The sequence below is a fragment of the Pogona vitticeps genome, chromosome 2, assembly GCF_051106095.1.
Source record: "Pogona vitticeps strain Pit_001003342236 chromosome 2, PviZW2.1, whole genome shotgun sequence".
Classification (NCBI taxonomy): domain Eukaryota; kingdom Metazoa; phylum Chordata; class Lepidosauria; order Squamata; family Agamidae; genus Pogona; species Pogona vitticeps.
Genome location: NC_135784.1, coordinates 191,272,695 through 191,297,253, shown reverse-complemented (window position 1 = coordinate 191,297,253; position 24,559 = coordinate 191,272,695). Strand labels below are relative to the sequence as shown.

The 24,559-nt window shown below is 40.8% G+C and overlaps 1 protein-coding gene across 7 annotated transcripts in view; it reads left to right on the top strand.

Annotated features, from left to right (window-relative positions):
- SPAG17 (sperm associated antigen 17) overlaps positions 1–24,559 on the top strand; it is a 111,795-nt gene that overhangs the window by 41,420 nt on the left and 45,816 nt on the right. For all 7 annotated transcript variants that reach the window (XR_012084166.2, XR_012084165.2, XM_072991742.2 and 4 more), the window contains 14 exons: positions 2,048–2,149; positions 3,169–3,323; positions 3,534–3,724; positions 4,182–4,267; positions 5,187–5,492; positions 6,746–6,857; positions 11,817–11,957; positions 12,834–12,947; positions 15,154–15,377; positions 16,448–16,565; positions 17,586–18,025; positions 18,500–18,626; positions 20,318–20,532; positions 20,736–20,880. Coding sequence is in view for 5 of the 7 variants with exons in the window: in XM_072991742.2 (XP_072847843.2) it covers positions 2,048–2,149; positions 3,169–3,323; positions 3,534–3,724; positions 4,182–4,267; positions 5,187–5,492; positions 6,746–6,857; positions 11,817–11,957; positions 12,834–12,947; positions 15,154–15,377; positions 16,448–16,565; positions 17,586–18,025; positions 18,500–18,626; positions 20,318–20,532; positions 20,736–20,880 (2,476 nt within the window). In the remaining 2 variants the exon portion in view is untranslated. The remainder of the gene's footprint in view (positions 1–2,047; positions 2,150–3,168; positions 3,324–3,533; positions 3,725–4,181; positions 4,268–5,186; positions 5,493–6,745; positions 6,858–11,816; positions 11,958–12,833; positions 12,948–15,153; positions 15,378–16,447; positions 16,566–17,585; positions 18,026–18,499; positions 18,627–20,317; positions 20,533–20,735; positions 20,881–24,559) is intronic.

The window sequence follows — 24,559 nt, the reverse complement described above, 5'->3', positions numbered from 1 at the left end:
AGGCTGACATGTTAGTTGTACCCAAGAGGCTTTTAAAAACCTGTATTGTGTTAAAGAGGAAAGCTAGAAATTCCTCAGTAACTTTCCCAGAGGCTCCAGTAAGAAAAAACACATCAGAACAGCTTAACCTGTAGTGCAAACCTACTTTCTATACATACTAAAGTGTGCTGCTTATATGCAGCCCCAGAAATCATTCTCTATGTGTTTTACAAGTTAATCATGCAGGCTACACATCCCCCCCCACTCCGCTGGCTTATTTTACCGACCTCGGGAGGACAGAAGGCTGAGCCAACCTTGAGCCGGATACCTGAGATTGAACCCCAGGTCATTTGCACAGTTTTGGCTGCAGTACAGCCATTGATCATATTTTCCGTGTATAAAATGACATTTTTCCCTAATATAATTAGAGGAAAAATTGAGGGTTGTTTCATACACGGAGAAGGGAGGGATCAAACCGCTTTGATCCCTGCTTTACCCCTCCCATTTTGCAAAGGAAGTGGAGGGGAAAAGTGATTCCTGCTTTCCCTCTACAGTTTTGTTCCAAAAAGCTGCAAAAAGTGTTGGGTGGGGAAAGCAGCTTTTTGCAAAGGAAGTATAGGAGGAAAGCACTTTCCTCGCAAGAAAGTGGAGGGGGGAGCAGGAATCAAAGCACTTTGATCCCTGCCTCCCCCCTCCACTTTCTTGCAATGAAAGAAATTTTGGGTTAGAAAAGATTCGGGCGTCTTATACATGGGGGGTCTTATATACAGAAAATAGAGTAACCATGGCGCCACAAGGCTCTTCCTGATACATCAGTTTGATTATGTGATATTAGTTTTTGTATCAAGCTTTCTTCTTGAACATAGAAATTATTCAGGAAGCATCAAATCTTCAATTTGTGTTATAATAATAATAATAATAATAATAATTTATTGTCATTGTAAGTATATACACATACAACGAAATTCACAGACACCCAGAGACCAGACACATGCACACACATAAAATTCCCAAACACTCCCCACCCACTAAAAGTCCCCCACTAAAAATACAAACATCTACACCGCAGGCCAAGTTACACAGTCCAACTAATTATTCACTACTGATGGTCTTTAAGCTCATTATTGATTGCAATTATAGCTCTGGGATAAAAACTATTTAGATAGCTGTAAAAGCTGTACATTTTTATTTAATTTATTTTTAACTTTATGTATTACGTTGAGTTACATCAAATTAACACTAAGGCTTGGCAGCATGGGAGAGACCATGGTTCTTAATTAATTGTCCTAATTCCTTGTGGGCTAAAATGAATTTTGTAACATAGCAGAAGCTCCTTCTGCTTCTTCCACTAATGAAATGTATGTCTTTGAATTGATTTGTGGGGAAATTCATTGAAATAGTTCCAGAATTCTTTTGGATTTGTCTACAAACCCACAGACCAGTTCAATATACTAGATGAAACTAGATGTTCAGAGTACCTTCTTTCTAGACAGTATCTGTAAGTCATTTTGATGCTTCTTGGAGAAGAAACTAGTGGGGGTGAGTATGTCTTTCTGCAAGTGTATGTTCATGTTAGGTAAAGGTAAAGGTTCCCCTTGACAATTTTAGTCCAGTCGTGTTCGACTCTAGGGGGCGGTGCTCATCCCCGTTTCCAAGCCATAGAGCCAGCGTTTGTCCGAAGACAATCTTCCGTGGTCACATGGCCAGTGTGACTTAGACACGGAACGCTGTTACCTTCCCACCGAGGTGGTCCCTATTCATCTACTTGCATTTGCATGCTTTCGAACCGCTAGGTTGGCGGGAGCTGGGACAAGCGACGGACGCTCGCTCCGTCACGTGGATTCGATCTTACGACTGCTTGGTCTTCTGACCCTGCAGCACAGGCTTCTGCGGTTTAGCCTGCAACGCCACCATGTCCCTATGTTCATGTTAACCAGTTTAAAATTAGTACTGTGGCTTTTAAGTGAAAGAAGATATATTGCCCCTGATCTGGTGTGTTTGTCTAGCCCAAACATTTGTTAAATGTGATATGACAGTTACTTTTCTATATCACTTGATATTTTATAAGGTCATTCTAGAGGCAGATTTAGCAGCAATACAGAAGACCCAACAGCGATGTTTGAAAGACTGGAGTTTTGCTGAACATTTTCCGCCTGATGTACTCTTCCAGGTATTATTTTTAAAATATCTAGTTTCTATATTTTGTATATAGATTTTACTTTATTGTATATAGATTTTACTTTAGCATCTCTATTATCTGTATATCGGAAAATTAAGGCTCCCCTTGAAGTTGGAACAGAAACCAGCAGGTTCAAAATGTGGTGGCCAGACTAATAACAGGTATCAGCAGATATGAACACATGTCTCCAGGCGTGCATTCTTTCACTCCCTATTAGTTTCTGTACCCAATCCAAGGAGCTGATCATAATGCAAAAAGCCCTTTAAGACCACTTTAAGACCTCATTATTTGTCAAAATATCTCTCCCCCAAAAAGCTACCTCTCCCACCTGCTCCTCACGATCTGTGATGGAGGCCAAAGGTCAACATAAGGAACTCTGTTTTTTTCTATCATGACTCCTTCCCTTTGGAATGAACTTCCAATAGAGGCTCATCAGGTGTCCTTTCTATTTTTAAGAAATTAGCAAAAACTATTATTCAAAGGTGCAAAAATGCATAGTTGCACTTGTGTTATACTGAGCTTACACTTTGTGTTTCATAAAGTGTAATGTTAACATTTTAGCACTTAAATGCTTTAGTGTCTATATGCTAGATAGTTAATCAGAATTTAGGCTTCAGTATGAAGAAACAGTAATTTTTCAGTTCCATTTTTTTAAACAAAGGCCATTCTTTCACTCCAAATTAGATTTCTCAAGATATTGCCATAATTCTTACTACAGTATTTAAATGTTTCCCCCAGAATAGATGGGTTGATCAGATACTTTATGTTAAATCTCTTTCCTATTGTTTCTTCTGCCTTTTTTTCTTAACAGAGAAAATTTGGGGGGAAAGGGAATAATGTTGAAGTATCTTTTAATTGTGAGAAATCGGATGCTTCTTCTTCAAAGCACCAAACATTCCTTGGGCTGAATACACAATGGTTTGCACTGATTCCCTGTCCCTCTCCCCAACACCACATCCTACATCTCTGTAACTAAAGTTGGATGGTATTTGTTCGCATTTCATGTTCAGGTTCTTCACAAGGCAACCCAGCATTACAGGTGTATTGATTCCTACTATCACACTCAAGATAACTCTTTGCTGATAGTTCTTCACAATCCCATGAACCAACGCCATCAGTTTCAGGAGTTCTGGAATATAGCTTTGCATTCTGACGTTGGATTCAGGTAAAAGGGCCCTCTTGCAATATCTCCAGGAATCATAAGATTGTATGTATCAAACATACGTGGAAATGGGGTTGCTAGTGAATTAATATCAGAAAGGATGATTCTTTAGTAGCAGTATTATCTGAGATGAATTATGTTGACTAATACAAATGGTAACACAAATGATGTGCATGTGTTCTCCCTTGGTAACAGTAGAAATGATTTTTCTAGGAATTACTTGGAATTGGTTGCCAGCTCCATTGATGAATGGATACTAAGAGAAGAAACTAAATATCAGGAAGAAAAAATGGCAAAGGAGCTGGAAGCACTTAGATTAGCTGCAGAGATGGCAGACAAACCACCGGTTGAAGTCAAGTCCCCTCCTACTGGAAAAAAAGGTGCTGCCTCTAAGAAATCCAAAAGTAAGTATTTTGCAGTGCAGTCATATGCATCTCCACTCTGGAATTACCTGTCTCAGTGGGACAACTCAAGCTCCTTGCTATCTCCAGACTGATGGTGGGCTGGTTAATCTCAGCAACATGAAAACTGGAGCAGGGCCACTTCTTCCCATACCTCCAAGTTAAAGTTATAAAGCTGTGGATCGTACAAGAGGCCCTTTGGGCACTGAAAGGAGGAGCACTACTGTGATGTCTAGCCTGCTGTTAGGTAACACAAAATACACACTCACAAAGTTGCACTGAGACAAGAAGAAGAGGCAAGGTACAATACTATCCTCAGTCCTCTCCATGTAGTCTTCTGGCAATAGCAGAAATATCAGTGCACTCAGTAAGGCTTAATACGTAAATGGATATAGGATTGTACCCTACTTGCCTTTTCATTCCAGAAGATAACCTGTTGTTCTTTCCTTCATTCTGAAAGGTCCTCCCAAAAGTAAAACTGATGCTTCTCCAGAGCCTTCAGTTGAGAGTGAAAAAAATATTTTTATCAGAGACGACTCTCTGAAGGTAAATAAAATGAACATAAAATGTTTGGTGTGCAGATGACATTGTTTGCCACTGTTGCTCAAAGAACGCACTTATAATGCACAATAATCAATTATTAGGAGTAACCATGGTTTAGTGTTTGTGGTTTTTTTTTGGGGGGGGTGCTGTTTTTTTCTGGCCAAGTTCTTTCACATTAGGGAAAGGGATGGTGTTTTTTTTTAGAGTTTTAGAACTACAAATTGCATAATTCTCCCAATTGGGAGTTCTACCAGACAGACAAACAGACAGACAGACACCTGGACATGGCTCACTTGAGAGAAAGGGCTCAGATAGAAGGCTATGTGCCCTACCTTGGCCTAATACCCCCCAAGCTTTCTGTTCAGGGAGAAAGCTCTCAGCTAGCAAAAGAGCGGGAACAAGAGGTTTGGGTGGTGGCAAGCCTTGTAGCCTTCCAGTTGAGGCCTTTCTTCCACATTTAGGTGTCCATCAGCTACCCATCAGTCAGGTAGACCTCCCAAAATGGAGGATTAGGAATTTTTTTAAAAAAAAATCTGAAAAACTCATATTTATTGTTCATATATGTGCAGAAACCTTTGCACCATCAGGGTTTGCATGGCTTTAGTGTGAGAGCAAGAGGAGAAGGGGACGACAGAGGATGAGATGGTTGGACAGTGTCATCGAAGTAACCAACATGAATTTGATACAACTCTGGGAGGCAGTGGAAGACAGGAGGGCCTGGCGTGCTTTGGTTCATGGGGTCACGAAGAGTAGGACACGACTAAACAACTAAACAACAACAACCATATCACAGTCGAGTTACTTTCAGCAGGGCATGGAAACTGCCTTACGATCAGGACAAACAGCCATGGAAAACAAAACTATAAACACCTTCTCAACCAGTGCAAAAGGAGCTGTTCCTGAGCTTTTCTTGTTCAAACAGGCTTGGAAGGAAGAGCAAGAGCGGTTGTTAGAGGAAGAACGTCTGAAAGAATTAAAAAAAGCTGAGAAGAAGGAAAAAACCAGTGGCAAGAAAAAGGGTAAGGAGACATCAGGTAAGGAAGCATCAGCATCTGATGAAGGAAAGGCATCAAAGAAGAAGTTGTCCAAAGATAAATCTAAATCACCATCGAAATCACCATCGAAATCGCCAGAATCGGCAAAATCACCAGAAGTTGAAGATCATTCAAAGCTAAACAAACAAAGCAGACATAATATCCCTCCTCCGCCTCCAGAGAAAGACTATGAGGTGAGACAATTTATTACTGCAGGAATCCTGTTTGGAGGGGGGGCTGTTTTTCAAAAGGTGATGGTTCCTGTGCCTCCATATCTTAGAAGGCAATTAAACTGGTTAAAAAGTTGACATTTGAATCATGTTTACCTTAAACTGAATCAGTGTTCTAAAAGTTGACTACACAATGGGATCCCGATTCCTCCCCCCCCCCACTTGTGTTTTTCTGTTTGATATTTTTAACTCCTCTACCAGGGGCCGTTTATTTTAACATGAGTGCTAAATTGTGGTCATATGACTCAATCTGCACAGTGTGCAAACTTCTGCCAGGGTGAATTCCCAGCTTCACCACCCAACACCTGCGTGGTGCTGTACCTGCTTAGCAGCAGTGACCTGGCTTTGCTGCAGTCGAGGATGCAGCAGCTGACTTTGCTGTCAGAAAACTGTGGCATGACCCCAGGAGCTAGCTGAGAGGAGCTGCAGTAGCAAAGCTGGGTCACTGAGGTTGAGTATGCGCCACACTGCCTAGCTGTTGGGCAGTGAAGCCAGGCTGCTCCATCATGGAGTATGATGCTACTCCTCTTAGATGGCTCCTTGGACCCATGCCACAGCTTCCCTGCCTCTACTGCTGCTACTGTCTCTGCTGCCACCACCGCCACTGCAGCCCTCTTTACATATGGCAGCAGCAGCTTCCATTCTGGCAGCCTAGCACTTCCCTCTCTGCCTATGGGCCTGCCAATCATCTGTTTTATATAACAATAATCACATGCCGTTAAGTCAAGTCTGACCTATGTGACCCTTTTCATGGTTGTCCATGTAGAGAATACTCTGTTTACCATTCCCTTCTTCTGGGGATGCCCCAGGACTGTGCAACTTGCCCAAGGCCACACAAGCTGGGTGTACTCACAGGATGCATAGTAGGGAATCGAACACCCAACCTCTGGCTCCGCAACCAGATACCTAATCCATTGATCTGTTTTAAATGTTAACTGCCTGGGATTCCTAACATGGGAAGAACAATGCTGAAATGGACTCTGTTAACCAAATGTTTCTTAATTTCAATTCTCAAAAAAAAAAAAAAAAAATACCGAAAATAAATAAATGTTAAGGGGAACTATTTGAGAATTTATATCCCTAAAGGGAAAAAGGATGCAAAACAGTGTGAGTATTTGATGAATCTTGCTGATTTGAACTATTAAGAGTTTGGCTGTGTGACTCACAGAATCTCTTCTGCCTAGTTATTTTTTCCCCCTGTAACACCCCTCTTCTAGTTTCTTGGATACAATATGGGCGAGAATCCCATTCAAGTTGCTGGAACTATCCGATACCTCTTCCCTACCGATGGAGGGCAGATCCAAGCAGAAAAGATAACGTTTGAAAAAGGTGATCTTTCCTCCCCAAGTCGTTGTCTTTTCCAAATACATTTAGAATTGGGACAGATACATGAATTATATAATACAAGATGTAGTGATGACCACCAACTGGAGACTGTCGAAGAGAGATTAGACAAATTAATGTTAAATTATTATTATTTGTTGTTGTTTAGTCAAGTCGTGTCTGACTCTTCGTGACCCCATGGACCAGAGCACGCCAGGCCCTCCTGTCTTCCATTGCCTCCCAGAGTTGGGTCAGATTCATGTTGGTTGCTTCAATGACACTGTCCAACCATCTCATCCTCTGTCGTCCCCTTCTCTTGCCTTCACACTTTCCCAACATCAGGGTCTTTTCCAGGGAGTCTTCTCTTCTCATGAGATGGCCAAAGTACTGGAGCCTCAGCTTCACAATCTCTCCTTCTAGTGAGCACTCAGGGTTGATTTCCTTCAGAATAAATAGGTTTGTTCTCCTTGAAGTCCTGGGGACTCTAAAGAGTCTCCTCCAGCACCACAATTTAAAAGCATCAATTCTTCGGCAGTCAGCTTTCTTTATGGTCCAGCTCTCACTTCCATACATCGCTACTGGAAAAACCATAGCTTTGACTATGTGGACCTTTGTCGGCAAGGTGAGGTCTCTGCATTTTAAGATGCTGTCTAGGTTTGTCATCTCTTTCCTCCCAAGAAGCAGGCATCTTTTAATTTTGTGGCTGCCGTCACCATCTGCAGTGATCCTGGAGCCCAAGAAAGTCAAATCTGTCAATGCCTCCATGTCTTCCCTTTCTATTTGACAGGAGGTGATGGGATAAGTGTCCATGAACTTAGTTTTTTTGATCTTGAGCTTCAGACCATTTTTGGCACTCTCCTCTTTCACCCTCATTAAGAGGTTAATTTATTAGTGGCTGCTAATCATTATGGTATATATTACCAGAGTCAGCATTCCCCTTCATACCAATCTCTGTAGACCCAAAGGATTAGGTACTTTTTATGTAAATCATGACTTTCTTTGGATTTTCCTTATGGAGCAGGTTGGCCACATGGGAACACAATGCTAAATGAGGGTGCCTTTGGTCTGAAAATATAGCTTTTTTGGTGCTGTTATAGCAATGGTTGAGCAAATTTAAACCATTTGGATCAGATCTAAGTTGGGTTGGAGTAATTAAAGTTGGATTCAGCTTGATTGAAGGAAAATGGAAAAATGTGTTGTTTTTTAAAAGCCAGATGGTACATTTTCAACAGCATCATATAACTAAAATGCAATGGTATGGAGATTAATAACCAGCTTCTAACGTGAAGGGAGAATCTCACCAGCACTCACAAAACACAGCATGTGCAGGAAGGCGGTATAGGATGTCACTGAATTGTATTCATTCATTTCTTTCATGCTGTTTTGTATTATTTTGCTAGCTATAGTTTAGTAGCAGACCTCAGCAAAGTACTGCTGCCCCATGCCCAATTAGGCCCACTGTGCTGCATTTGAACACTGTGACCATTAGTTTTGTCTTTAATTGTTCTCTTGCCTCTAAATCCTGGAGGTTCTCTTAGGAACTCTGACATGGCATCTCTAATACAAAAGAAACTGTTCCTCATCTTTTTCCTCCTCCCTGCCCCCGCTTCTTCCTCCTTCTTTTCCTCCTCCTCACATCTGCCTGGACTTTGTGTCATTTTAGGCATGCAGTTACAAACACTCAACTGCATTAATAGGACACATACCATCCAGACACTTGAGTGCAGAAAGCATGAACTGGCAAGACTGCGCAGTTAACTGATTATATGTGCTTTTAAAAATATAGATGTCATCTTGTAGAAAAGACAAAAATCTTAACGACAGGTATAATGAAACATCAAAACAAAACCCTGAGTGACCTATCTGCCATTTGGCAGGAGTTATTCAATGTAAAGGGATTGCCATATTTCCCAATGTGTAAAAGAGCTGTGTAAAAAACAAAGCAAAAAAGCTGTAACCATTTGATTTCATAGTGGAAATTAATGGAAGATTTCAGAAACCCAATTTGGATTGAAAGGCAAAGGAGAGAGAGAGATTAAGAAGAGAGTGTTTGGGGATCTTTACATCTGATCAATTTATTTTTGCATAAGGTTTAATAAATTACCAATGGCTATCTTAGATGTATGGAGAACAGTATTCAGCCTCCGTATGTACATATATGCACTTTGAACAGGGTTGTGGGGAGGGGGAGCAAAGTGATAAAGTATAGAAAAAAATCACAATAGTATTACTGCCACTGGTAGAACTTCAGTAGGATGGGTGTACAAACATCCTAACAATATGTACAGTCTAAGTCTGAGTAAAGTCTGAGAGATGTTTTTAAATTGGATTGTTGTACCTTGTTGGTTTTAAATGTGTTTTTAAAACACATTTACCACTTTTAATATAATGTTCTAGCTCTGCTGCCACCTGTTCCAGCCTAGCCGCCCTACCTCTCTGACCCTGGTGTTGATAAATGTCAGGTCTGCCCACAAAAAATCCAACTCATCCAGGACTTGATCTGGAGGAATGGGCAGACCTGGCCTGTATAACTGAGACGTGGGTAGGTGCTGAGGGTGGAGCTACTCTTTCCCTCATATGCCCACCAACATATGAGGGAACACCATCCAACACCAGAGCAGACTGGGCGAGCTGGGTGTTGACTCGCCATTGTTAATAAGGACATTTTTGAGGCTTCTAGGCTCTCTGCAGTGGCAAGCCCAGGTCTAGAGGCTATCCACATGTCATTTGGGGCCAGGGATGGCTTGGGGATTGTGTTAGCTTACCACGCTCCCCGCAATCCAGCACAGCCTCTGCCGGAGCTGGTGGATTTCATCTCTGTGGTGTTGTTGAGGTCCCCCAGACTATTGGTTCTTGGGGACTTCAACATTCACGCGGAGGCTGAGGTTTCTGGCCCAGCTCATGAGTTCTGGGAAACCATGGCTTCCTTAGACTTGACCCAGCAAGTTAACAGTTCTACACAAGTGGGTGGCCATATGCTGGATCTGGTCTTTGCTGCTGAGTGGAGAGAGTGTGCTCTGATGGTGGCCGACTTGGTATCAGGCTCTTGTCATGGTCGGATCACCACCTAATTAAATGCAGCTTCTCAGTGGCACTTCCGACCCGCTGGGTGCTTGCACCCATTAAGATGGTCCGCTCCCACAGGTTACTGGATCCTGACAGATTCCAAGATACCATGGGAGGGATTCCGGCTGACTTGTTTGGCACTCCTGTCAATGCTCTGGTGGATGGCTGGTATACCATTGCCACCAGAGTGGTCGACATGATCGCACCTAAACTCCCTTTCTGTTGTTGAGCCGGACCAGCTCCCTGGTTTAACCAGCAGCTGAGGGCCATGAAGCATAATCGGAGAAGGCTAGAGAGCATCTGGAGAAGGGCCCCAACAGAAACTAATTTAAAAAACATTTCAATGGCTTCCCTGTGCACCAGTATAGCTTCAACACCAGCAGAGCTTCAACAAAAAAGAAGAAAGTTTAAAACTCAACAAAGCCTGGCTCCCAGCACTGAAAAATATAGCATGCAAAAGGTCAACTAACTCTACCCAGCCACAAGGACCAGTGATCACTGCACACAAAAGACCAGCTAACAACACCCATCAATCACAGTGACAGATTATCTCTCCCCCTTATCACAACAATACACCCACAACAAAAACACTTTGATCACCATAATCACCCAATCTTCTGAAAAGGACAAAAGCTGTTCCCACAGCTATAAATACTCAACTACCCAACAAACTGCAACAGAGCACAGATAGAATTCTGACTCCTGTCCTCCGAAGATGCTGGACACAGAGACTGGCAAAATGTTAGGAAGAAAAACCTTAAGAACACAGCCAAACAGCCCAGAAAAACCACAACATCGAATCCTGGTCGTAAAAGCCTTCGAGAATACATTGCCTTTAGAGTGTCAACGTTCTGCTTAGTGGAAGAATAGTATGTTCTGCTGAAACCATACTTTTTTAGACAAGGGAAAATACCTATACATAAAATGAAAGCAGTCTGTAAAACACCTGAATTGAAATATATTCGGATTCCACTCTGTAATAATATGTTAAGATGCCATTGTTTGTCAGCCTCTGTCCACAGCAGCCCAAGCGAGTTCAGTGGGGGTTTCTTTGAAACGCTTATAGGCTAAGCTGTGAATCAGGAAATCATAGTCTGAATTTGTCTCTGCCATTAATTCACTGGGTAGCCTTAAGCAACCTACAGCCTTTGAGCCTTAGCTACTGTCTCCACTAATGAGATTAATGAAACAATGCTAAGACTTACACTTTACTGTATGTGAAGTGCTTTAAACATTCACAGTACCTATTGCTTGTAGTTGTTACTCTAATATTCAACATTCTGTATAGAGCAGTGTTTCCCAACCTGGGGGTCATGACCTTTAAGGGGGTCACAGAATATGTTGAAGCCCTTGTTAAATAATTTCCTCCTTAGCCTTTTAGAACAAGATATTAAAGTTAGTGTGTATGTACCAGAAACAGAGAAAAAGAAGCCTCTACTTTCTGAGAAGGAATGACTTTGCCCCATTAAAAATGCCATTTTAAGCAAATATGGTGGAGGTTGCAGATTGCTTGGCTAGTATAAATGCAGGGTACTACTCAAAATATTTTGGAAACCATTGGGATAGAGCAAATTACGGGTTTTCAGTGTCAGAATTTTAAGGAAATATTTATTAGCAAATTTATTGGATATCCTGTTTACATTTTACTGTTTAAAAACCATATTGTAGATATTTTGGTATCATATTTTTGGATATAAGTTGGTGATGTTAATTTAAAAGGCATTAGCAGCTGCATCTAACATCGATAATCAGTGCAGAGTAAATCCTTCAACAAACATTTTGGCTTTCTGCATTATTTAATTTCTTTCTGACACATTCTTTAACAACAGAAGCCTGATTCTCTGGAGGTCATTCTGATCCTGGCTATTCTTTTTTTCCCTTATTTTTTCCCTTCCCCAGGGTCAACCTTGGTCAAAGTGAAGGTCATAAAGGATAATCATAGTTTCTTCATTCATATCATAGACCCCCAGAAAATCCCTGAAGAAAGTAAAACTGAAGGAGAAAGTTCTGAATGCCTAGAAGAACAACACACAGAGACAGGTTAGACCATCAGTAAAGTAAAACAACAACAACTGTTGATAACTTTTGTTAATTATGGCTGTTTGTTAAGCCAGTTTCAGATGTAATGGCTAAATCACATGTAGGACATGTGTCATGGGTTTACATGCCATCACTTCTGCCTTGGTGCACACCAGTTGCCTTCTCTGCTTCCTGGCATTTAATGCTCATGGGTGACTTTGGCATCTGAATCAATTTCCTTTCAAACTAGAATCAGAAATCCCAGTTTGAATCAGACCTTGGTGTGCAGTACTCTCTAGGAGATACCGTATTTTTCGCACCATAAGACGCACTTTTTCCCCACAAAACAGGGGGGTGGAAAGTCTGTGCGTCTTATGGAGTGAAGAAAACAGATAATATTTTCCTGTTTTCTTCTCCTAAAAAATTGGTGCGTCTTATGGAAAGGTGCGTCTTATGGAGCGAAAAATACGGGTAATTCTATTGTGTTACAGAGAAGCAAAGGTAAGTTAAAAGTTTGGAGAACATCCATAAAGTTTTTTCCAGAAAACGTGTATCTTTGATTTCCAAAAATTGGTTAGCAATAAGAAATAGGGAGAGGAATTAAAATATATGTGTGGCTCATGAAAAACTACATGAAAATGCATTTCCTGCACTTTTGCTTATTCAGAATGTAACTATATCAGATATTTATGCCATCTTCATGTAGCAATTCCAGTTCTTTCTCCCATTAAGGAGAGGGAGAGATGGGAGAGGCTTGATTTTAGGTTACTTCGAATTGTCTTATCTAGCAAGGAAGGAAGGGTCAATGCTTGATGAAATTGCAAATGTATGCATGAATCACAATTTAGGCAACTGTTTTAAAATATTTAAATATTAATGCACCTTCTTAACCTTTAGAAAAACCAGTGCATCAAGAGAAAGCTGTGAGCAAATTTGGATCATTTTCTGCAACTTTAGAAAATGACATTCATCTTTCCTTTAGTTACTATGGAGCTTCAGGAAGCGCACCAGGTAAAGCATGCCAGATGAAAAAAAGAATTAAAGTCAGTTTATAATATATTTATCACATCTGCTTAATTTTGCATTGTGTTTCATTATTTCTAGAACAGGTTTGTACATTTTCATCAACCCAGATTATTCTTATGATGTGATTTACAATGAGAAATGCCTTCCATTTTTTCATACCTATGCACAATAAGCAATAAAAATATACACAAATGACATTACAGTAGGACCCCCCATAGCTGCTGGGAATTGGTTCCAATCCCCCCATGGATACTGAATACGGTGCATAATAGGGAACGCTATGTATTAGCATGGTTTTAAAAAAAGGCATTATTTTCACATGCATTACCAGAACTGGCCACCAGAGACCATAGTGGCCACCAGAGACTATCACTAACAAGTATTAATAGTATTGATCTCTGGCTCCCTCTAGTGGCCCTTTTTGGTAATACATGTGAAAATAGTTTTTCTGGATTTTTTCTTTTAATATTTTTAATAATATCAGACTGTGGATCAGTGAATTAGTGGGTACTGATCCCATGGATAAAGAGGTCCTATTGTATATTATTTGATTGTTTATATATTAAAACAATTATGGACCTTCTTTTTAATGGGAAAATGGTTGTCAGTTTAGAGTGTCTCCTGCATTTGAAGGACTGTTTGCCTGAAACACATGATGCCTGCTCCTTTGACCAAACTTCCCTGTATCCAAATCAAGGTCTTATAAGGAGCAGATTGATTCAGGATAGGTTTAGGCCTAGACAGCAGATCAGACAGTTTGACACCTCAAGTTCATGAGAAGCATCCACCATTCATTCCTGTTTTTGTCACATTTCCCATATGCAAGAGTACCTTCCAAACAAATACCTATTACTGGCATCCAAAGATTTTTTTCCTATAAATTAAACAATAAGGAACCCTGTCGTACATTTCAGCCTATTGTCCATTTTCTTCATTTACTCCCTGTTGTGTAAAGGGTTACATGGACCTTGTTGAAGTAGTAGGAACGGTGAGAAATATATATTAAAGGGAATGTTCTGCCCCCATCCATGCCGGTAACACTGACAAGGGAAAATTCCTCTGTCTACGGGGGATTTCTATATGATTTGGAGGCCTTGATTTTTCTGAGTCCTTACTCATGTGACAAGCATAAAAATCCTTTTCTTCAGCCTTCTTGTCTTTCATGTATAAGAGGATGACAGCAGTGACAGTGGTGGGGGTTGGGCTAGATTAGTTCTTAATGCCTGAATAGGACTGCGGAGAAAGCTCTGTGTCCTGAATTGTGTGTAGGCTGCCATTGCAACAATAAGTCATTTCTATGAGTGAAATTTTGCCTTTCTCAGCCATCATAAGAATGCTGGCATCCTGCTGTCACATGGAAGGTTCTCCATGCACTCCTCTATAGAACTGTCATGTATCTGAACCAATACATGTAATCACCTAATATTAATGTAGCCTTGTGGTCTGCTCTTAAAATCAAAACACTGAGTGAGGTAATAACTTTACCTGGGCCACTAAAATGTCACAAATCGGTGAGCTTCATAAAATTTCTGTTCTATCTCAAAAAAGAAAGAAAGAAAGAAAGAAAGAAAGAAAGAAAGAAAAGAAAAGAAAAAGAGAGAGGGAGAGCCAGATGTGATTCCTGTGTTCCAAGCAGTTAGACTGCCAGGTGGAGTTTTAGATCCTACACGAGACAAGGTGTCTCTTCATTTCTACAATTGTCTCTTCATTTCTACAAGCTGAAAGTCCCCACACGGTTTGGTCCCCAGCAACTCCACATATGTCTAGGAAACACTCCTTGTGTGAAACCAAGGAAAACTACTGCTTGTCAATTTCAACAGTGCTGAGCTAGATGGACTAATGAAAACATATGCCAGCTCACCATGCTTTCTTTCTCTGCTTGATCTAGAACTTGCCCCTGGTCTTTGGAGCAGAGCTCAAGGAGGACTACATTCTAGGTGTCACTACTCTTGGTATTTGGCACAGACCTTGGTTATAACTGCAAGGCAGACAACAGCCACATTATTAACACAATGTTTTAGGCACCTATTTGTTTGTTTGTTTGTCTATTTATTTATTATTTATTTCAACTTTGCTTTGAACAATAACAACTTCTCAACAAAACATGGGAGTTTCCCAAAGATTCAACATATTTACTTTTGTGTGTTTGATCATTTATTTAATTAATATATAAATTGTTTTCTCCCTGTAGATGAAAAGGATCCGGATTTAGCAACCATTTTATCTATCCCTTCCGTAAATGTGCCTACTTCTGCTCTCGTTGCCTCGGCTGTTTCTGCTGCGACTGTTTCTCCTACAGGAAAAACTAAGCCTAGTAAAGAAAAATCAGCCAAATCCGTACCATCAGCCAAACTGAGCTCTCGCCTTACAGTGACTGGATCACCAGATGACTCTACAAAGCAAGAAGAAAAAAAGGTGTGGGCATATTTCCTAATGCATCAGGACGATGCCGAATAAGGGCAGACAGACAAGGTCTATGCACGATCATTGCCTGAAACAACATGGGGGAGAGCACTTCTTGGTGTTAGCTAGCCTAACCGATTGATAGATTAACATAGGCTTTGTACTTTACAGTGGGGTCTTGACTTGAGAACTTAATCCGTATTGGAAGGCGGTTCTCAAGTCAAAAAGTTCGCAGGGCAAATCTGCATTTCCCATAGGAATGCATTGAAAACCATTTGATCCGTATCTGCTCTTTTCCGTCCATAGAAACTAATGGGAAGCTGCTATTCCGCCGTCAACCACTAGAGGGGGATATTTTGTTTCTTTTTTTCTTAGGTCAAGAAAGGTTCAGGGAAGGCAGGGAAAATACAGTCCAGGCAGTACAGTACCAGGCAGTCTGAAGACTGTCTCCCAATCCACTCTCTAAACACTGGGAGGAGTGAGGAAGCAGACAGGCACCCCTTTCACTGGGCAACAGTTAACTGAAAGTTCAAATTTTGCACTTTCCCTGCCTCCCACGTGTTTTTTTTTCCAGTTTTTTTCAGTTCGTAACTCATATCTAAGTATGTAAGTCAAGTCAATATTTTCCTATGAGAGCGGTTCATAAGTCAAAATGTTCGTAACTCGGGCCGTTCGTAAGTCAAGACCCCACTGTACTTGACCGTTTTTAAGAGAATTGTCCTAAGAATCTAAAGGTGATAAAACTTGTTTTCTTTAAAAGGTACTCTTGCTAACTTCCCTTTGAAACTATAGGCAAAGAAATGGGAGCAAAACGGTTTTCAGAATGATTACATGCATAGTAAATTAATATTACCCAGTCAGGGGTGGCTGATGAACTGAAACAGAGGGTTCCTTCTCTAAAATTTGGGGGTTGAGGATACATACTTGTCCTTTGTCTCAAACCACTTTCTTGCCCAATACAAGTATGGATGTTCTTGATTCAGCCAGTTAAATAGTAGCTCCATCAGTCTTTATGAAAAGCTAGGTGTTTTTACTAAAGATTTTAAAAGCATTCCTTTTTCTGTGTTTCTTCTGTTCTCTAGATAGAAACAGATGAAGCAGCCCAAAGACAATTTATTTCAGATAACCAGGATTTCAATACTTTGAACCTGTCTTGTCCCAATGGATTGGTGTTGACCTTTTTTGGTCAAAAGTTCACAGGTTGGTTCGGGAAATTATTAAAAGAAGTTCTGGAAGTTAAAACTCTCCTTAATATATATTGTGATAAGGATGGTTGATAATTCATATTTGGCAGAGACTTTAGGCCAGAGGGAAGGAGCAAATCCCTTTAGGTCCCTCTGTTCCAGTTGACAGAGAAGATGAACATTGGCATGAAATGGACTGGCTAAGACATGCAAGGAGGAATTGGGTAGGAGGCAAATTTACAAATAGGGTATAAATAATAGTGTCCCTTAAATGTCTCAGGGCACCATAACAATCACTCTCTTGTGGGTTTCCCAATAGCACTCTTATAATATTTGAACATCCACAATCACGTGGCAGTCATGTGGGTTTTTCTCATAAAATCTGTCAACAGGCATGAATGCCTAGCTATGATCTATGCAACACCCCTGCCAAAACTTGTATGTTAGCAAGTGTTTGCACATGTGTAAATGCTGATTTAGCATCTAACCTTAATTTTGTAGAATGAGCCATAAAGGTGAGGAGAACTTCTAAGCCACTACTCTGGAATGCTGAGTTGTCTTAAGAATCCAGACCATTACTCCAAGCTTAGGTGTAAATTTGCCCAAGCAAAGATTGTATTTCTTCAGAATATCCTGTAGTTAGCAACAACACATGCCCTGATGATGTGATATTGCCTTAGTATCTGTGCTTTTCATGCCTTATGACCTATACAGGACTGATCATTGCGTACATTGAAATTGCTAGTTCTGCTCTTGCTCAAAGCTGAACTAGAATCACTTTCTGAGTGGCAGAATTTAAGGTCTAGTTTACTTGGTGTTCACTTTATGAAAAATCTGAATGAAAACTTGGTATAATATCTGCCTTATTGTTGTTCACTTATCATTGCTTGTCTTTTTGAGGCTTCATTTACCATAATTCACTTAAGAGTCACTAATGTTCTTGATAAATCAGTGAACCCATGATATTATATATATGACGGTTGCTGTAATGATTATACCCAACTAATGGATGTCGTGTTTGTCTCATATTTGAAAGGTGAGGAAAAGGGAGACAAAGTCAAGAATGATGATGATGAAAACAGAATAGATGATACTAAATTGGATGAGGCTAACATGGATGAAATCAAGCCACAAGAGCTCAAAGCAGAACAAGTGAAAAGCAATGAGGCCAGAGAGAGCAAGACCAAAGCAAATGAAGACAAGGAGGATGAAGCCAGAGCTGCTGATGGATCTGTGGTGCAGAGTCCGACAGGGAATGAGGCCAATGAAGACAAGGCTGAGTCTGAAACAGAGAAAGACAAAGCAGATAAGGCTAAAGAATCTACTGTTGAAATACTGATTAGGCAGAGTTATCCCCAAAGAGTGAAACATTCACAGCTGCAGAAAACAGTGAACAAGCCAGTAGAACAGGAAGTGTCTAGAATTATTACCAGACAAGGGACTGTTATAAAGAATATGTTGGATGGATCCACCCAGGTATGTGAACTGAATTCATTTGACATGGATTCACATTGCAGTTTCATTGCTGTTTCGGAGAGTAGGCAGCTCAGGGCCCAAGAAATAGGTCAAACCTGTTGCCCACTGTCTTTCTCCTGCTCCCTCTCTCTTTCTATGGAACTAGGTCATAATCATTTTTTATCTTGCCTCACACTGGTGCCTGCAAGTCAGATTGATTAGTTTATATTTCCAGCTTTCGGTTATTTGGAAGTTCAGAGTATGGCTTTGGTTAAAAATGGGTTATTGAGGGTTTACTGTTTAATTGTGAGTTTTTTTTTAATATCTGTGGCAGTTTTCATAATGAATTTCTCTCTTGTTTTTGTCCACATCTTCATAGTTTTTTTCTCCTGTTTGCCATCCATATTTTTTTATCAGAGCACTTTTGCTGTAGTTGCTACACAGAGAGTTACTCACTGTAGAATGTCAATATCAGCATTTTTTTTCTTGCTAAAGATATTGTTTGCTGATGGCACAGTGATCAGGAGCCCTGATTCTGGTCCAGTGATTCCACCCCCACCTGCACCTAGTACACCACACACAGAAGTTGTGCCTTCTCCTGAAATAAGCACGAAGAAAAATAGTAAGTATCCTTCAGTTCCAGGGGCTGGCACAGAAGCTGCAAGAAAACAATATTCTGTAAGTATTCTTTTCCTATTCATTACACCCCATAGGTTTGGGGAAATTACATTGTTATCTGCTTTAAAAGTTGTTTTAAACTTTAATGCCCCAAATAGCTTGAGGTCTGGCTATTGAAAGGGTTGCCTGTCTTGTTATGAGCTTGTCTGGACTTTAAAATAGTCAGGAGAGGCTCCTTATAAAAATATGAACATTATTTTACAAGCCCATAAAAAAAGCATGGGGGACAGAACATTCATGTGTGTGGCTCCCCTACTAGGGAATGCACTCCATTCTGAGTTGCAATCCATTATAACTGATTTTAAGAAGAGAGTAAAAACATACTTTTGAGACTAGCACATGATATCTAACTGGCCCTGGTGTGTTGTTTTTAATCATATATTTTGCTGATTTTAATGGTTTTTAATTTATTTGCCTAATTTCAATGGTTTCTGCAACATAGCTGGTTCATATGATTGTGTTATTGTTTAGCTAAGAGTGATTTTTATCTGATTTTATTCTTTTAAAAGTTTGTTAGCGAGCTTGAGCACTAATTTTTAATGGAAAGTGGGGTATAAATGTAAAAAATATATACATTTCAAAATGGCAGCTCCAAATCAAAATAGCAGCCAAAATCTTCCTCTATTTAGGAAATAATTATGATAAAGTCTTCAAGCAAGCAAGCAAGCAAGCAAACAAACAAACAAGAAAAGCATTAAAGCAGAGGCCTAGAAGAGTGTTTTAATGGCACTGAAGTAGGGTACTTACCCATAAGATGGAAGCACTTCTAATTTGCCAAATAGTCTTCTATTAAATGATTTCCGCATCTGGTTTTTGCCATCTTAGTTTTGCAACACAGATCTTAACATATGTAGTTTCCGTTTTACGTATTTGCTCTTCTTTGGCCCCGGCACACATGATGCTAGAAGAGGTTTTGAAACGTTTGATTGCATATGTTAGTAGAAAAGAAGCCGAGATGTGAAATACAAATGACAAAGCCAGTGTCTGTCACTGAGCTGTGGTTTGATTAAAAACTCACATTGTATCTGAGGCACACTTAATCCAAGAATGTATCTAAAATACATCCAGCAATCACAAGCAACATCGCTGTAGTGGAAAATAAGGAATCCTAGACATCACCTGTCTTGAAATACACAGGTGTATCATTGCACAATGGGTTAATCAGACCAAATAACAAGTATGTTTGGGTGGAGACAAACATAGGGATATTTTGCCCATTTCGAGGGCACCCAAAAGTACTCATACAGTTTGCAATGAATGGGATAACCAAAGATCTAATATTTGGCAATGGAATTACCAGTAAGATCTCTTCAACCAGCAGGTCAAAGACATTAAGTGCTGTGGAAGGACTTTGGTAGTCCAGTTGTAATCCTTTGGGGAGGAATTCTGTATCTCTTTACCTGTCTTTTGGAGCAGTTGAGGCTGGTTGAAGACCCCTTCTTTGGAACAGATCAGTCCAGGGGGAACAAGTAGCAAGGCAAGAGCAAGGCCTTTAACCTGTTATTCTGTGTAGGTTTGCTGGGATAGCATGGCCTGGGAGGATTAATGGTCATTATAGCGCAGGTCATAGTAGAATACCATGAGAATACTATCACTGTATGAGTATAACTCATTTTTTGTCCTCTGATTCTTTAGGGAAGAATACTAAGGGTGGTCTTGCACCAAAGGCTGAAGCAGTTGAAACAGTTGTTCCAGATCATCTGTCTGATTCGGAACATTCTCCTGAAGTTCTGGCAGGCACATGGATAACCACTACTCCACTAGGTGTACAAATAGGCACCAAGGGATCCGAGATACTTGATCTGAAGCCACTATTGGCATACCAGGCCACTGACCCAGTTAATGGAACGGTAATAATCATGTTGTCATTTATCATGGCAATCATGGTCACATATTACATTTATTTTCATACGGTTCTCTTTTACACATGAAGATACTGTATTCTTTTTAAAAGACCAGAACATGCAGTTCTAAAATATATGTATTAAAACATCCTCAGTTTGTATTTAAAATGTGTCCACAAAATTTCATCATTATTAATTTATTATTCCAGGTGATGATAACAAGAGAAGATAGAGTAGTTGTGGTAGAGAAAAATGATGGTTCCAGAATAGTAGATCATGCTGATGGCACCAGAATAACCACGTTCTTCCAAGAATGTATTGAAACTGTGGTGCCTAATGGGAGTGAAGAGACAGGTATGAGTATAATTTCTATCAAACAATTTTTCATCATAAGAAACAATGATTGAAATCTAATAGTAAGCCATAACTATAATAGGCCCATTGAATGAATTGAAATTTGGTGAATCTGCTCCTGTGTAAATTCCATTGATTCAGTGGCCTTCCTCTAGTTATGATGTACTACTGAATTTTGCCCAATGTGGATTTCAGTTACTCCTGTTGTTACACTGCTTTATTAGGATTCCCTCAAATACAAATTAATTTCTACTAATTGTTAAATGAGCTATGATTTATTAAATGCAGCTAATTTTGATAGAGTTCTGTGAAGCCAACAATCTATTGCAAATATATGCAATAACAGAAAATAACAGAAAAGGAAAAACCAGAGATCTGTTCAGGAAAATTGGAGATATTAGAGGAACATTTCGCGCAAAGATGGACATGATAAAGGACAAAAATGGGAGGGACCTAATAGAAGCAGAAGACATCAAGAAGAGGTGGCAAGAATACACAGAGGAATTATATCAGAAAGATGTGGATATCCCGGACAACCCAGACAATGTAGTTGCTGACCTTGAGCCAGACATCCTGGAGAGCGAAGTCAAGTGGGCCTTAGAAAGCCTGGCTAACAACAAGGCCAGTGGAGGTGATGGCATTCCAGTTGAACTATTTAAAATCTTGAAAGATGATGCTGTTAAGGTGCTACATTCAATATACCAGCAAGTTTGGAAAACCCAACAGTGGCCAGAGGATTGGAAAAGATCAGTCTACATCCCAATCCCAAAGAAAGGCAGTGCCAAAGAATGCTCCAACTATCGCACAATTGCACTCATTTCACACGCTAGCAAGGTTATGCTCAAAATCCTCCAAGGTAGGCTTCAGCAGTATGTGGACCGAGAACTCCCAGAAGTACAAGCTGGATTCCGAAGAGGCAGAGGCACTCGAGACCAAATTGCTAACTTGCGCTGGATTATGGAGAAAACCAGAGAGTTCCAGAAAAACATCTACTTCTGCTTCATTGACTATGCAAAAGCCTTTGACTGTGTGGACCACAACAAACTATGGCAAGTTCTTAAAGAAATGGGAGTGCCTGACCACCTTATCTATCTCCTGAGAAACCTATATGTGGGACAGGAAGCAACAGTTAGAACTGGATATGGAACAACTGATTGGTTCAAAATTGGGAAAGGAGTACGACAAGGCTGTATATTGTCTCCCAGCTTATTCAACTTATATGCAGAATACATCATGCGGAAGGCTGGACTGGAGGAATCCCAAGCCGGAATTAAGATTGCCGGAAGAAATATCAACAACCTCCGATATGCAGATGACACCACTCTGATGGCAGAAAGTGAGGAGGAATTAAAGAACCTTGTAATGAGGGTGAAAGAAGAGAGTGCAAAAAATGGTCTGAAACTCAACATCAAAAAAATTAAGATCATGGCCACTGGTCCCATCACCTCCTGGGAAATAGAAGGGGAAGATATGGAGGCAGTGACAGATTTTATTTTCCTGGGCTCCATGAACACTGCAGATGGATACAGCAGCCAAGAAATTAAAAGACGCCTGCTTCTTGGGAGGAAAGCGATGACAAATCTTGACAGCATGTTAAAAAGCAGAGACTGTTACATACAGCACTGATGTTACCTGTCTGTCATGGGTTTGGAGGGAAAGTTCCATCCTATGGGGAGTGGAAGGCGGGACATCAGGAGGAGGGGCTGTACTGTATATATATGTGGAGTTTGTGTGGAGAAGTTAGGAGAAGCTGGAGAAGAGCTGAGAGAAGAAGCTTGAGTGGGAGTCTGTGTGTCAGACAGGGTACTACTGTGTGTCAGTCAGTACCAACCTGATAGGTTCAGGTGTCTGTATGGTTAGCCAGAACTGATAGGTTCAGGGTCTGTGCTTCAAGTTAAGTGTTCTGAGTGAACCAAACTGTGTGTATGTATGATTGAGACTAAGCCACGTTACTGTATCTTATTCACTTGATCCTTTTATTTTTCCCTGTGTGTTATTTAATAAACCTTGTTCTTTTATTTGTTAAAAATCCATCCCTGGTCTATGTGACTTCTTATAGGGAATGGTTGGTGGCAGCTTAGTGAAACTGTGGCATATTCCGGTAGGTCTGGGTTTGTCACATTGATTGGTGTCCAGCGTGTGGGATACGACTGGTCCAGTTGTCCAGTGGTCCAGCAAAGCCTTGGCAAGTGTGCCCAGAGCAAGGGGGGCTAGTCAGGGACAATCTGAGAGCACGTAGGTAATCTTCTAGGTGTACCTCACGGGGAGGTGCGCTAGTAGAAGAACGTGTAACCTCAGATTGGGGACTAGATTAGGGAGCTCTGAGGCAGCCTGTTTTGGCGGGAAAAAGCTGAGGCAAAACTGTGTGTAGTAGAAGTGATTTAGCCTGCCTGCTGCGAGGCCTAGCAGAGGGGGGTAGACTCTGGCTCGCAACTGTTGCAAGTTAGTGCTGAAGAACAGCAGTAATCTATAGAAAGCTGGTTCTGAGGCAAAAGAAAAAAAAAAGTGGTCGCTTTATTTTGAGGCTTGACTTTTGAAAGCAGCCTGTTCTGGGGGGGGGATTATGCCCTTGACTCGAAGCCAAATGGCAGAAATGGGTGAAGTGAAAGACCCCCACGTAGACCAAGGTTCTGAGGATGAATTTGGCTCAGTGCAGGGTGACAGCACGGGAGAACAGAACCCAGAACTCAGGAAAATGCTCATAGCCCAACAGCATGAACTGAGGGTGAGAGAAATGGAGGAAAGGGAAAGAGAGAAACAAAGGCAATTTGAAATGGAGAGGGAGAGAGAGAAAATTGCTCTGGAAAAAGAAAGAATGGTGTTTGAGTTAAGAAAACTGGAACTGATGAATCAGAACAATAATAACAATAGGGATTCTGAGGGAGGCCAATTGTCTAAAGCTGACCTGAAGAAATTCCCTGTGTACCACAAGGGAGATTGTCCTGAGGTGTTCTTTTCCCTAGTGGAAAGAGCGTTTGTGGACTTCTCAGTAAGGGAAACTGAGAAGATGACCATCATGCGATCTTTAATCAGTGGCAGCCTTGCAGAAGTCTATGCAGAGATGCCAGAGGAACTGATGAAAGATTTTGCAGAGTTTAAAAAACTGGTGTTTGCCAGACATGGGATAAATGCGGAACAGCTGAGGCAAAGATTCAGGTCAATCACCAAGAAACCAGAGCAGACTTTTACCCAAGTGGGGGCCCAATTGGTGAGGCTGCTAGAGAAATGGCTATCTCAGGAGGGGACAGAGACCTTTCAGCAGCTCAAAGACTTGATAGCGCTGGAACAGTTCTATTCAGTCCTGCATGGGGAACTGAAATTCCAGGTGAGGGAAAGGAAACCGAAATCTGTGGCAGAAGCAGCCGAGATCGCAGATTTTATTTACCAGATAAGAAAGCCCTTAGGTGAGGAGAAATCTGTAGGGAAACCTAAAGAAACCTACAGTAAGTACTCTCAGGGACCAGGGAAAAGCCAGCAAGGGGGAGGGGCCCATGGTGAAGGGAAGCCCTCAGACATGAAACCAAGACCTCAGATTTTGGAGGGAAAACCAAAACAAGATGAGAAAGACTCAAAATATAGCAGGAAATGTTATTTCTGTCAGGGAAAGGGCCATCTAATCTCAGAGTGTGAGAAATTAAAGCAGCTAAAAGGAATTGTGCCTCAGGATTCGAGTGGAACC